Source organism: Cydia splendana, unplaced genomic scaffold (assembly GCF_910591565.1).
Source record: "Cydia splendana unplaced genomic scaffold, ilCydSple1.2 scaffold_106_ctg1, whole genome shotgun sequence".
Lineage (NCBI taxonomy): Eukaryota > Metazoa > Arthropoda > Insecta > Lepidoptera > Tortricidae > Cydia > Cydia splendana.
In genome coordinates, this window is record NW_026946834.1 from 112,257 (window position 1) to 125,679 (window position 13,423).

The 13,423-nt window shown below is 33.6% G+C and overlaps 1 protein-coding gene across 1 annotated transcript; it reads left to right on the forward strand.

Annotated features, from left to right (window-relative positions):
• Positions 1-12,238: 12,238 nt before the first annotated feature.
• On the forward strand, positions 12,239-13,065 carry LOC134805421 (protein suppressor of variegation 3-7; the record flags this gene model as incomplete). The annotated part of the gene is made up of 1 exon (XM_063778729.1): positions 12,239-13,065. A coding segment is annotated over one exon (600 nt), but the record flags the coding sequence as incomplete, so codon positions are not given.
• Positions 13,066-13,423: the final 358 nt, after the last annotated feature.

Genomic DNA, 13,423 nt, shown 5'->3' on the forward strand with positions numbered 1-13,423 from the left:
TTAATTTAAACTTTACTAGTACAATATTAAATACTAGCACTTGTCTGAACCACAAATCAATAAACAACACAAAAAGAATTAAACCCACTAAAATTAACACAATTTAAATGTACTTCTCTAAAATTATTCAAGTAAAACCCCACAACAAATTACACTATATTATGCTCCAATCCAAACTCTACCAGCATCATGAGAAACTAGCAAAGTCCAGGTCAGGACACAATATAGGTAACCTAGATAGACCTAGCTAGAGAACCGACGTCCGACGGTTTGCGGAAGGCCACGAAGAGTCCTCTCGTAAGGGACTCTATTGATCCCTACCTTAGATCCCGTCATCCCTGCTATTTCCCACTTCCTTGTACGTCATCGGTTTCCCAATAACCAATACTGAATTTCATAATTTCGTACAGTCCTGTCACTAATTACACCTTATTTCCTAATTAAAATAAGGTCCATTTTGACCTACTTTTGGGTGTGGTCTAAACTATTTCTCTACGCCTATGGAATTGACACTACAGGCCGCGTAGCCAAGATGCCGATCGCTTACGCTCCGTAGCGATCGAAACGCAATTGTCACTGTCGCACTAATATGGAAGAGTGATAGAGAGACATAATGCTTTTCGTTGTCGAAGCGATAGCGATTGTAACCTTGGCTAGGCCGGCAGTTTTTATTCTAACCACCGTTTGTTTTTCTATATGACACATAATGTAGAGCTCCGCCCTTTATTAATTCTTTATAATATGGTTCAATTTTGCATAGAATATTTTAACCAAAACAAACATTATTCATTCATTTTTATGACGACGTGTGAAATACGAGTCTACGCACTTGAAACATAAGAAACCAAACTGATTTTTAACAGATTTTTAAACTATAAAGCTTTATGACATTGAAATAAAGTTCAAATTATGTTATGAGTAAGTATCTTAATATATCGGTTTACTATTAATCACCTGGCTCTCTAAAACTATATTTAGAATTTCAGTCGAAATGGCTCACTTGAGATATGAGAAGAAATATAAATACTTAAATTACCGTGGGACACAATATTTGAAATTTAACCGACTTAAAAATAGAACAATACTATGTTCACATATAATGTTAACATGGAAGGGAGCCTCTGACATGTTACAATACACATAGTGATTGTTGTGTTTTTATCAACAAATCAAGTGTATACATTCAAAAAAGTGACATTTGAGGAAGTGGAACTGCTGATGATGACCAGAACGAAACTCTTTAACGACGCATAGCTCGCGTTTGGCGATTTTTCCTCTTCGTTATGTTTGTTAAGCAAGTTAGGTTTTTAAGCCATATTTATGTCAAGCTCAAGTTCTGAAGATGGGATCCATGAGGAATCGAGGGAACTCCTTTAAAAACTGTCGCAATTGATGAAATGGAACTGCTGATGATGATCAGTACAGAACTCTTCAACGACGCATAGTACCTACCAGGGACAGGAACCGGTTACCTTAACCGGGGTTTTTCATAGGGTTATTTTAGAGGTGTTTATAAAAACCCCTACCATAACGGTAACCGCTTAATGAGGTAACACTTTGATTCGGTAACCGTATCAGATCGAGTTAACCTCTGTTACCGGTAACCGAAATAAAAACCCAGTCTATTCAGTTACCTCATTATGAGGTTTTTGACCAGTTCAAACGATTGTAATCTTTACGCACACTTAAATTCAACTTATTATTGAATAACCGAGGTTGGCATGGGCGGTCTATGAAGCCTCCAGCACAAACAAGTTTTTTTGCCTTTCCTTTGTTTATCTTTATACCTACTTGTGTGGTGTGTTCTTATTATAAATATTATTATATTATAACTAAAATAAATAAAATAAATAAAATAAATAAAATAAATAAAATAAATAAAATAAATAAAATAAATAAAATAAATAAAATAAATAAAATAAATAAAATAAATAAAATAAATAAAATAAATAAAATAAATAAAATAAATAAAATAAATAAAATAAATAAAATAAATAAAATAAATAAAATAAATAAAATAAATAAAATAAATAAAATAAATAAAATAAATAAAATAAATAAAATAAATAAAATAAATAAAATAAATAAAATAAATAAAATAAATAAAATAAATAAAATAAATAAAATAAATAAAATAAATAAAATAAATAAAATAAATAAAATAAATAAAATAAATAAAATAAATAAAATAAATAAAATAAATAAAATAAATAAAATAAATAAAATAAATAAAATAAATAAAATAAATAAAATAAATAAAATAAATAAAATAAATAAAATAAATAAAATAAATAAAATAAATAAAATAAATAAAATAAATAAAATAAATAAAATAAATAAAATAAATAAAATAAATAAAATAAATAAAATAAATAAAATAAATAAAATAAATAAAATAAATAAAATAAATAAAATAAATAAAATAAATAAAATAAATAAAATAAATAAAATAAATAAAATAAATAAAATAAATAAAATAAATAAAATAAATAAAATAAATAAAATAAATAAAATAAATAAAATAAATAAAATAAATAAAATAAATAAAATAAATAAAATAAATAAAATAAATAAAATAAATAAAATAAATAAAATAAATAAAATAAATAAAATAAATAAAATAAATAAAATAAATAAAATAAATAAAATAAATAAAATAAATAAAATAAATAAAATAAATAAAATAAATAAAATAAATAAAATAAATAAAATAAATAAAATAAATAAAATAAATAAAATAAATAAAATAAATAAATTAAATAAAATAAATAAATTAAATAAATTAAATAAATTAAATAAATAAAATAAATTAAATAAATAAAATAAATTAAATAAATTAAATAAATTAAATAAATTAAATAAATAAAATAAATTAAATAAATAAAATAAATTAAATAAATTAAATAAATTAAATAAATTAAATAAATTCAAAAAAATAAATAAATTCAACAAATTCAAAAAATTAAATCAATTAAATAAATAAATTAAATAAATTTAATAAGTAAAATCAATAAAATCAACAAAATATAAATAAAGTAAATAAAATAAACAAATTTTTTAGTATTTTTTTTTAGTTCTGACGGCACATCACTAAAACTACTTTAATGTAGCAAACCAGTAAGCAACCGATAATAAAGGTTACCATAACTGAATGAAAACCTGTTAAAAACCCTTAACAAAAACCCTATCGCGATGGGGTTTTGAGATTAACTCGGTTAAAGGTTAGGGTTACCGTTTCAATAAGGTTACCATTACAATCAGGTAACAGTATGATAGGGTTACCGAATGATACGGTAACCGAATCGATTGGGTTACCGAATTGATAGGATTAAGCGTAAAGAGGGGTTTTCCGGTCCTTGGTACCTACTAGGGCTTGCAATTCGAATATTCGAATATGTCGAATATTCGACCTGTTTTGATATTCGAATATTCGGCCGCTCAGGTTTCGAATATTCGAATATTTTTTATTACTAGGTAAAATCTATTTTCATCCGTTATAGTTACAGTTTCTGTGTATTTTGCCGGGTATTAACAGTGAATGAGGAACCGTAGGTACCCAAATGCGAAGGAAATAATGTTTTTACCGTATTCCTCTCAATTGGCTTCGTGAATACAGTTAAACCTAAGAACCTAACTCAATTTCAAAGGAAACGAAATCAAAAAGTATGTTTTATTACGGTGCGGCTAATGCTTTTTCTAGGTACAAGTAACTTTACGTAAGTTTTAAGATAAAGGGTCATTTTGTTTATTGAGTAAAAGCGTACCTTAAGCGAATATTCGAAGTCTAAACCTTGCCCTTTATCGCAATTCACAAATTTGATCATACCAAACCTACCGAACTAGGTAATCTAACCATGCACCTTTAGCTAACGAATGATCCACCCCGTAGTCAGCCAACTTTTTCCCTTAAATATTCCAATACCAATTATATAACTTATTATATAACAGCCGACCATTAGGAATCAAAACTAAACTTGCCAAGACTAATAAAGTCAATAAAGATTCAAAATATAATGGAATTAAAGGCCATTTTACAGGCTTCTTAACGACAAGAAGTTAATTTAAATCAGAAAATGATTAGTGATTACCTACTAAAATGTTTTCTCTCTTACATACGTGTTTGGATGGTTAAAGTTATATTAATTCACGCAACGACGCATTTATAATAAAAAGTTTTATCAAGAAATATTGAAAATGTATAATTTTTGCGTTTTAGGTACTTACTTGCTTTTATAAACGTGGGTATTTCAGAGTAGGATGATAAAATCTAGTCAATAAGTGGATTTCTGCAAAATATCATTAATTTTAGCAATATGTGAAAAAAGCTTTTGAATAAAACGATAATAAACCGATTTTTCGTTCCTTTTCTTATTTTTTTTAAATATTCGAATAATTATTCGAATATTCGAATATCTCGTCAGAAAAAGTCGAATATTCGAATACCTGAAAGTTTCGAATATTTGCAAGCCCTAGTCAAGACCTCAAGTTGATGAGGATCTTGGGACAACGGGCATAACGGACGACAAAAAAATTAAGAACCGCTTCTAAACCTGGTAAATACCGTTACCAATTCGTCGAACGTCAAAACCTGTGACCTATGACACGCCGCAATAATGGTATAGGTAGCCGATTTTACGGTCGCCTCAAATAGACCACCGAAATGAGATAGCTTGACCGCGCCGTCGCTAAGCCCTTGCTGTACTTCCTGAGAAGCCAAATATCTCCGCACATAATCCAAGGCTTGTCTGGGGCTAAAGACGTAGCGAATATGTTTAGAGACCATTTTTATGTTAAGTCTCCACTGGGTCCGTCGACCATGGTTTTCAATTCCGTGCCAAGTGACGCGGAGCCGGTTACGCGGTTCACGACAAAAGAAGTTGCTATAGCCATAAAAAATATGTCGAAAGGCAAATCCCCCGGCCATGACGGTCTCAGTGTGGAGCATTTACAGCACGCGGGCCCCCATTTGCCGAGGGTGCTGGCTAGGGCTTGCAATTCGAATATTCGAATATGTCGAATATTCGACCTGTTTTGATATTCGAATATTCGGCCGCTCAGGTTTCGAATATTCGAATATTTTTTATTACTAGGTAAAATCTATTTTCATCCGTTATAGTTACAGTTTCTGTGTATTTTGCCGGGTATTAACAGTGAATGAGGAACCGTAGGTACCCAAATGCGAAGGAAATAATGTTTTTACCGTATTCCTCTCAATTGGCTTCGTGAATACAGTTAAACCTAAGAACCTAACTCAATTTCAAAGGAAACGAAATCAAAAAGTATGTTTTATTACGGTGCGGCTAATGCTTTTTCTAGGTACAAGTAACTTTACGTAAGTTTTAAGATAAAGGGTCATTTTGTTTATTGAGTAAAAGCGTACCTTAAGCGAATATTCGAAGTCTAAACCTTGCCCTTTATCGCAATTCACAAATTTGATCATACCAAACCTACCGAACTAGGTAATCTAACCATGCACCTTTAGCTAACGTATGATCCACCCCGTAGTCAGCCAACTTTTTCCCTTAAATATTCCAATACCAATTATATAACTTATTATATAACAGCCGACCATTAGGAATCAAAACTAAACTTGCCAAGACTAATAAAGTCAATAAAGATTCAAAATATAATGGAATTAAAGGCCATTTTACAGGCTTCTTAACGACAAGAAGTTAATTTAAATCAGAAAATGATTAGTGATTACCTACTAAAATGTTTTCTCTCTTACATACGTGTTTGGATGGTTAAAGTTATATTAATTCACGCAACGACGCATTTATAATAAAAAGTTTTATCAAGAAATATTGAAAATGTCTAATTTTTGCGTTTTAGGTACTTACTTGCTTTTATAAACGTGGATATTTCAGAGTAGGATGATAAAATCTAGTCAATAAGTGGATTTCTGCAAAATATCATTAATTTTAGCAATATGTGAAAAAAGCTTTTGAATAAAACGATAATAAACCGATTTTTCGTTCCTTTTCTTATTTTTTTTAAATATTCGAATAATTATTCGAATATTCGAATATCTCGTCAGAAAAAGTCGAATATTCGAATACCTGAAAGTTTCGAATATTTGCAAGCCCTAGTGCTGGCTATGTTTTACTCATTATGTTTGGCCCATGCTTATTTGCCTAGGGACATGTTAAAAACAATAGTGGTACCAATTATTAAAAATAGGACCGGTGATGCGTCTAGCAAGGCTAACTATAGACCGATATCATTGGCCACTATCGTGGCAAAAGTGTTCGATAGTTTGCTGAATGCGCAATTAGCGAAACATATAAAACTCCACGATAACCAGTTTGGGTTCCGCCCGCATTTATCTACGGAGTCGGCTATTTTGAGCCTTAAGCATACTATTAAATACTATACGAACAGGAACACGTCAGTTTATGCGTGTTTTTTAGATTTATCTAAAGCATTTGATCTTGTTTCTTATGATTTGTTATGGAATAAACTTAAAAATAACAATGTCCCTACAGATACAATAAACATCTTGTATTATTGGTATAAGCATCAAGAAAACAATGTAAGGTGGTCAAACTGCTTATCGGACGCATACAGGTTGGAGTGCGGGGTGAGGCAGGGGGGGCTATCCTCACCGTTGCTCTTTAACTTTAACGAACTGATCGTTGCGCTTAGCAAGCAGCACGTTGGTTGTCACGTAGATGATGTATGTGTAAACAATTTATCTTACGCAGACGATATGGTGTTGTTGAGCGCATCGGTTTGTGGCCTTAGGACACTGTTGCAGACATGTGAAAAATATGTATCCGAACATGGCCTAATTTATAACTCTGCTAAGAGTGAAATCATGGTGTTCAAGGCAGGGCCCAGAGGCCCACAATACGTACCCTCTCTTGTTCTTAATGGAGTACCTCTTAGCAGGGTTCAACAGTTTAAGTACCTCGGACATGTGTTAACCGAGGACCTAAAAGATAACGCGGATATGGAGCGGGAGCGTAGGTCGTTGGCGGCACGAGAGAACATGATCGCCCACAGATTTGCACGTTGTTCATCTTTAGTGAAAATAACCCTTTTTAAGGCGTACTGTACTTCTTTCTACACTAGCAATCTGTGGGCTCATTTCACTCAAAGGTCGTTTAACTCCCTACGCGTCCAATATAATAACGCGTTCAGGGTGATGTTGCGGCTGCCGCGCCACTGTAGTGCGTCGAGCATGTTCGCAGAAGCGCGCACCGATTGCTTCTGCGCCACTCTGCGCAAGCGGTGCGCGGCGATGCTCAGCAGAGTGCGCGCCAGCCGCAACAGCGTCCTAGCCATGATCGCGGACCGGCTGGACTGCCCCTACATCAATCACTGTATAAGTGTGCACGTACGGGGGCCGTGCCGTGCCGGTAGGTACTCGTAAGTGACTAGCGGATTAATTTAATGTATTTTTATTTAATTTATAACTAATTTTAATTTAATTTTTAATGTAATGTATATTTTAATCTTATGTTAATATAATTTGTATTGTTGTGTAATATTATGTGTGGACCATTGTAGTCTGTGAATAAATAAATTGATTGATTGATTAACCTAATGAGTTCATTGTTTTAAACACATGCACTATTTTTGAAATACACATGCTAAAAATGTATTTTACATATTTATAGGAAGCATATTACTTAGGGCATTTTTTTAAATTTTGTTGCCGTTTTTTTATTTTTCTCAGTTTTTGATAACATTTGAAGGACAGATAGTGAGTGCAGACTACTGAGTTACGAAAACCTATGGAATTTTCGTAACTCAATGGGAATGTACATGTAATTTTTTTCTCAAATTTGGGTTTCATGTTTATTGCGACCGGAACGTCAAACCTGCCAATTTTTATCAAAATCTGGCAGAAAAATGAAATAGACAAAAGAAAAATATGGCCCTAATTACAATTAATATTGTAATTTGATTAAGAAAGGTTTCTATTTCAGTGTATTGGCCCCAGTTGGTACCTCGCTGTTGACATGCAGCTGCATATACTCTCACCTCTAATTTTATTCTGGATGCTCGGCAGAAGAAGATCGGCATGGATTGCATTAACTGTCGTCATATTGGTTGTCATGGTGGTATCGACAACGTATAACTATTTAAACAAGTTCCAAACCGCATCGTTTGTACCGACGTAAGTTATAGTTTAAACTGAAATAGATTTATCATACACTAAGGAAAAAATGGCCATGTCCACCGGTGGCCGAGGCCGAGGAATCGAACCCGCGTCTTCAGCTTACGCGGCTAACGCCATGACCACTAGACCTCCCGGCTGGTGCCCTATTGATATTCCGAAAAAAAAAATACGCCGATTTTTGTTTCGCCGACAACGATTCGCAGACGGGTTGTTTGGCAGAGTAACGATTCGCCGAATCTCGTTACGCATAATAGTCGTTTGCGAGAGTAGTCAATAAGCAGAACATTGATACGCATATTTACTATTCGTAGAATAATTATTTAGTAACTGTCATAATTACCCGAGAAACCATTGGTCGAAACACAATAGGTCGAATGTTCATTTGGCATTAATATTGAATGTTCGTTTTTTTAGCATTAGAAAAGAGGCAAAAAATCTTGACGTGTCTTTTAATTGAAAAACTCTTTTTAAAAATAAGTCATGGCAAATATGTAACATTCACGAATCTAATACGATCATTTATATTCTTCTGCTTTCATAAGTAATACTTAGTTACTGATTTTAAAAAGCGTTTTTCAATTAAAAGACATGTCAACGTCGCTTACCTTCTTTCTAATGCTAAAAAAAATTATAAAATAAGGTGAGATTTCAATTATTGATGAAGTGCACCTGGTGATTATGATTGTTGATGATAATGATGATGATTTTTTTAAAGTAGTATGTTTAGCGATTACTCCAGCACCCATGGTCCGATTTGAGTTATTCTTTTTTTGTTTGAAAAAAGTTACCTGCGAGGTATTCCCATAATAATTTTGGTTCTGATCTGATGTAATCCATGAGGAATTGACGGAACCCCTCAATTTTTAAAGGCATGTGTATTATGATTTCGGTATTTTCTAAAGTAACTCAAGCATTTCCTCCTGAAATCCACCAATTTCATGAAGTGCAACTGTACTTACCACGAGTTTGACACTACATATTCGCTAACTTCTTCGTAACTTTATATACATATACTTAACGCATCTACTTAAAAATGATAATATTTTATTTCATTCTTTTGTTTCGAAAATAACGACTTATATGTAAAATGTGAAACGTTATTCGACTAAACATTGCTTTAAAAGAAACGATTACTCTGCCAAATGGAAATCGTCCAATAATAGTTCTGCGAATTTACACAGAAGCAAACTGAACGGTATGTGAACCAAAAGTCTACGTAACGTTAGTTGACCAGAAGTTACATTGACAAATAAATGACTCTGCGAAACGATGTTCGGCGAATCGTTGTCGGCGAATCGATGATCTGCTAAAAGTTTATCGGAGAATCATTAGGTACCCCTCCCGGCTACATAAAACATTTCATAAAACTAGCAAAAAGCAGAGCTTTGTAAGGGCTCGCGGAGTTTTTCTACCTAAACGTACCTAGTCCGTGGCGCTCACGACAAAAAAGTGTGATATACGGCAAATGATGTTGATGGAATTTCCTTTTGCAGAGTTGCTCCTTTTGACTCACAGATTGATTTAGGAAGGGGAGCCAGCCGGATTTTTGATGCAAAATTTTGGGGTACCTAATGATTCTCCGAGAAATTTTTAGCTGATTATCGATTCGCCGCCAACGATTCGCCGAACATCGTTTCGCAGAGTGATTTATTTGTAAATGTAACTTTTGGTCGACCATCGTTACGCAGACTCTTGGTTCACATACAGTTCAGTTCGCTTCTGTGTAAATTAGCAGGACGATTATTGGACGATTTCCATTTGGCAGAGTAATCGTTTCGTTTAAGCAATGTTTAGTCGACTAACGTTTCACATTTTACATATAAGTCGTTATTATCGAAATAAAAACTTTGCAAAACTAAAGAAAACCCACATGGGTGAAATAATCTATTATCCTTTTTTAAGTAAATGCGTTAAGTAGGTATATTTATATAATATGTATATAAAGTAAGTTACGAAGACAGAAGAAATACTGTAAAACGTTAATCTTGTGGTTAAAATGCATATTTTATAATCAATTTAATACTCGTTTTTGAACAATAAAAATAACCTTTTCATCACACTCGCTCAGTAAATGTGGAATTGCACGCAGGTTTAGTGGGAGTTATAGAAAAAGCGTTCACCCTAGGGAGTTATGAAGTTTCTAGTGCCATAGTTAACAGTTTTTTGTCTTTATACTTAATTTTTGTATCGCAAGTTTGATGAAAAACATTGTGTGTAACTCGGGGCGTAATAATATTGCAAACTCGAGTCTATAAATCGCTCCGGCAAGCCGTCGCGATTTAACTTACTCCCGTTTGCAATATTCAACTTACGCCCCATGTTGCACAATGTACTATTTACAAGTTGGTGAGTTAAATTAAAAGAAAAACATGTATGTCAAATCTATAGATAGGTATACCTAGACTAGATTAATAATATGACACAGATGATGATTTATAAAAATTATTATATTTATAAGTTTTTTTTAATGTATCGTGACGCAGGCGCCCTGTATGAAAGAGCGCGCGTAGCGCGCTGAATGTCGAGATTCGCCCGACCTTTAAGTGTGAAGGGCGCCGGCGCCCTGTACGTAAGAGCGCGCGAAGCGCGCTGAATTCCCGACCTTTAAGTATGATCGGCGCCGCAGGCGCCCTGTACGTAAGAGCGCGCGTAGCGCGCTGAATGTCGACCTTTAAGTGTGAAGGGCGCAGCAGGCGCCCTGTACGTAAGGCCCTGGGTTTTCTGACCACCCGTCGCCGGCGGCCGGCGACCGACGCGTGTCCGCCGCCGACGACGTTCGGATGTTTTGTTCGGGAATGTTTGAGGGTGGTTTCTCTGAAACGCCGCCGGCGGCGGGTAGGTCGACGGGCGAAGGTCACACGCTGCACGCGTCGGTCGCTATCATTTTTGTAGAATAGCGACGGACGGCGGGTGGCGTCTTGATATTGAAAATGTCTCATTTCAATAAAGACAACGATGAATTATTAATAAATCTAATACGTTGTAATCCTATATTGTTCGACGCGTCTGACAAAGATTATAAAAATAACAATTTAAAGCACAGAAAATGGGAAAATATTAGTGAAACAATGAAAATTCCAGGTGAGTGTTTATTTACAATTTTACATTCTTAGTACCTATAATTACACCATATTTAATTGCCATGTCACTGACCCTTGAGGTGAACATATATAGTCTTTCAACTCATTTCTTAAATTTATTCCTGCGACTCCACCTACACCACCAGTCCGTCGAAGTGCCGTCAAATTGCTTTGATTCGTGTTATTGTTGCTGGTATTAGAGTTTGTGGGGTTTTCATTGCTTTTATTTTCCATTAGCATCTTATGAAGACAGCAACTTGCGAGAATTAAGTAGTCTACTGTGTCTGTGTTTTTGAGTAATATAGGTGTATGAAACACTCGGAAAACATTAGATAATATACCAAACGCACTTTCCACAGTTCTTCGTGCACGACTAAGCCTGTAGTTGTATTGTCGTTTAAGAATATCTACTTGACTTTGGGCATTAGAATATGGCTTCATAAGGCTAGGCAATAACTTGAAGCCCCCATCTCCTATGACAAAGTGTGGAAAATAAATATCTGAACCTGGTAATCTTGCGTCACCAGGAAAAGGAAATCCACCATGTTCGATCTGCTTTCCTAGTACCGATTTTGAAAATATACCACTGTCTCCCTCTTTTCCATAAGATCCAATATCGACGCATATAAATTTGCAGTCTGCCTGCATCCACTAAGGCCATTAACACGACAGAAAAAAAATGTTTATAGTTATAAAATAACGATCCACTGTTTGGCGGACATTGCACACGGCAGTGCTTTCCGTCCAAGGCACCGCAACAGTTAGGAAAATTCCATTTAGCTAAAAAGTTACTTGCAACATTTTTTAAAAGTTCTTCTGTCACTTGTGGTAAATATAATGGTTTTAAATGCTTACAAATAGCTCTAAATGTTGCATAAAATATTTTTGACAGATGTGAATGACAAATACGATACTGGTATGCTAGCGATCGTAAACTTTCTCCTGTTGCCAAGTATCTGAAACAGAAAAAATATAAGTAAGTATTAAACGTAACTTTAATGAAAACTTTTATTTAGTTTCAGATTTAAAAAAACGCTGGAAACATTTAAGAGATCACTATATGAAGAAAAAGAAAGCGGCTTCAGGCACTGGCCAAGCGAAAAATGATAATAACACATGGGAATATATGTCACAATTGACTTTTCTGTCACAAGCACCATCACAGCGACACACGCTTACAAATGTAGAATCAGAGGTTCAAATAAGTGAAGAACAAAACGAGAGTATATGTGAAGAAAACACACCTCAAAATACATCTCAAGATAGTGTGTATCTAGATCTAGATAAAAATATGAGTGTAGATTCTCCACAAAATACTGATGACTCGTTTGTGGAGCCTACTGTAAAAAAACGTAAAAAAACGAATGATTTAGTTTCTCTTTTAAAACACAGGCAAGACGAAAGAGCACGTGTTTTTGATAAATTATTATCAGACCCAAAAAAGTCTCCTATACACAAATTTTTTGAGTCGATGGCAGATATTGTTTGCGAACTTCCACCGCATCTTATTGCTGAGGCCCGCTTGAAAGTTTGTCAAATGGTTAATGAACTAGAAATAAAGAATAGCCAATCATTGTCATTAACACCTATGCCGTCAAGTTACGATTCTTCTGATAGCTGGCCTTATTAAATTTAATAAGTAAAGTAAGGTGAACCTAATTATGTATTATAAAAAAATGTTGATTTTTTGATTAAGCAAATAAGAACTGTCTAAGTATATGGCTACATATTTGTAAACATTAACTTTTTGTTAAATTTTGTTACCTGATGATAGGAAATGAAAGCTACCTACCTAATTTTCAATTACAAATAAATGATTATTTTTGTTTCGATTTATTTTATTAAATGTACATACCTTATCGACACCGCTAGTTTTTGAGCTGGAGAAATAGGCACAGGATATTTATTACTTCGCTTCGTAGTAATATCACTTTCAATCAGATTCAATACTTTTGCAAACTGTTCTCGAGTTAGTCGAAAATAAGATGTAAATTTTTCTTCATTGCACATCAAGTGTTTGAGAACCAGGTTAAAAAATGCACCTTCATTTTCCCGATTTTTAAATATATCGGTTGGCTCTCTTTTATTTTTTGATAATATTAATATTTCATCGTCTTCTTCTTCTTCTAACAATAAAAATGTTAGTATTTTTCTATTCATTTCATTTAAAGCACAGCACACCAATTCTCAAAGCGGGCACAATGCGACTGAGCTC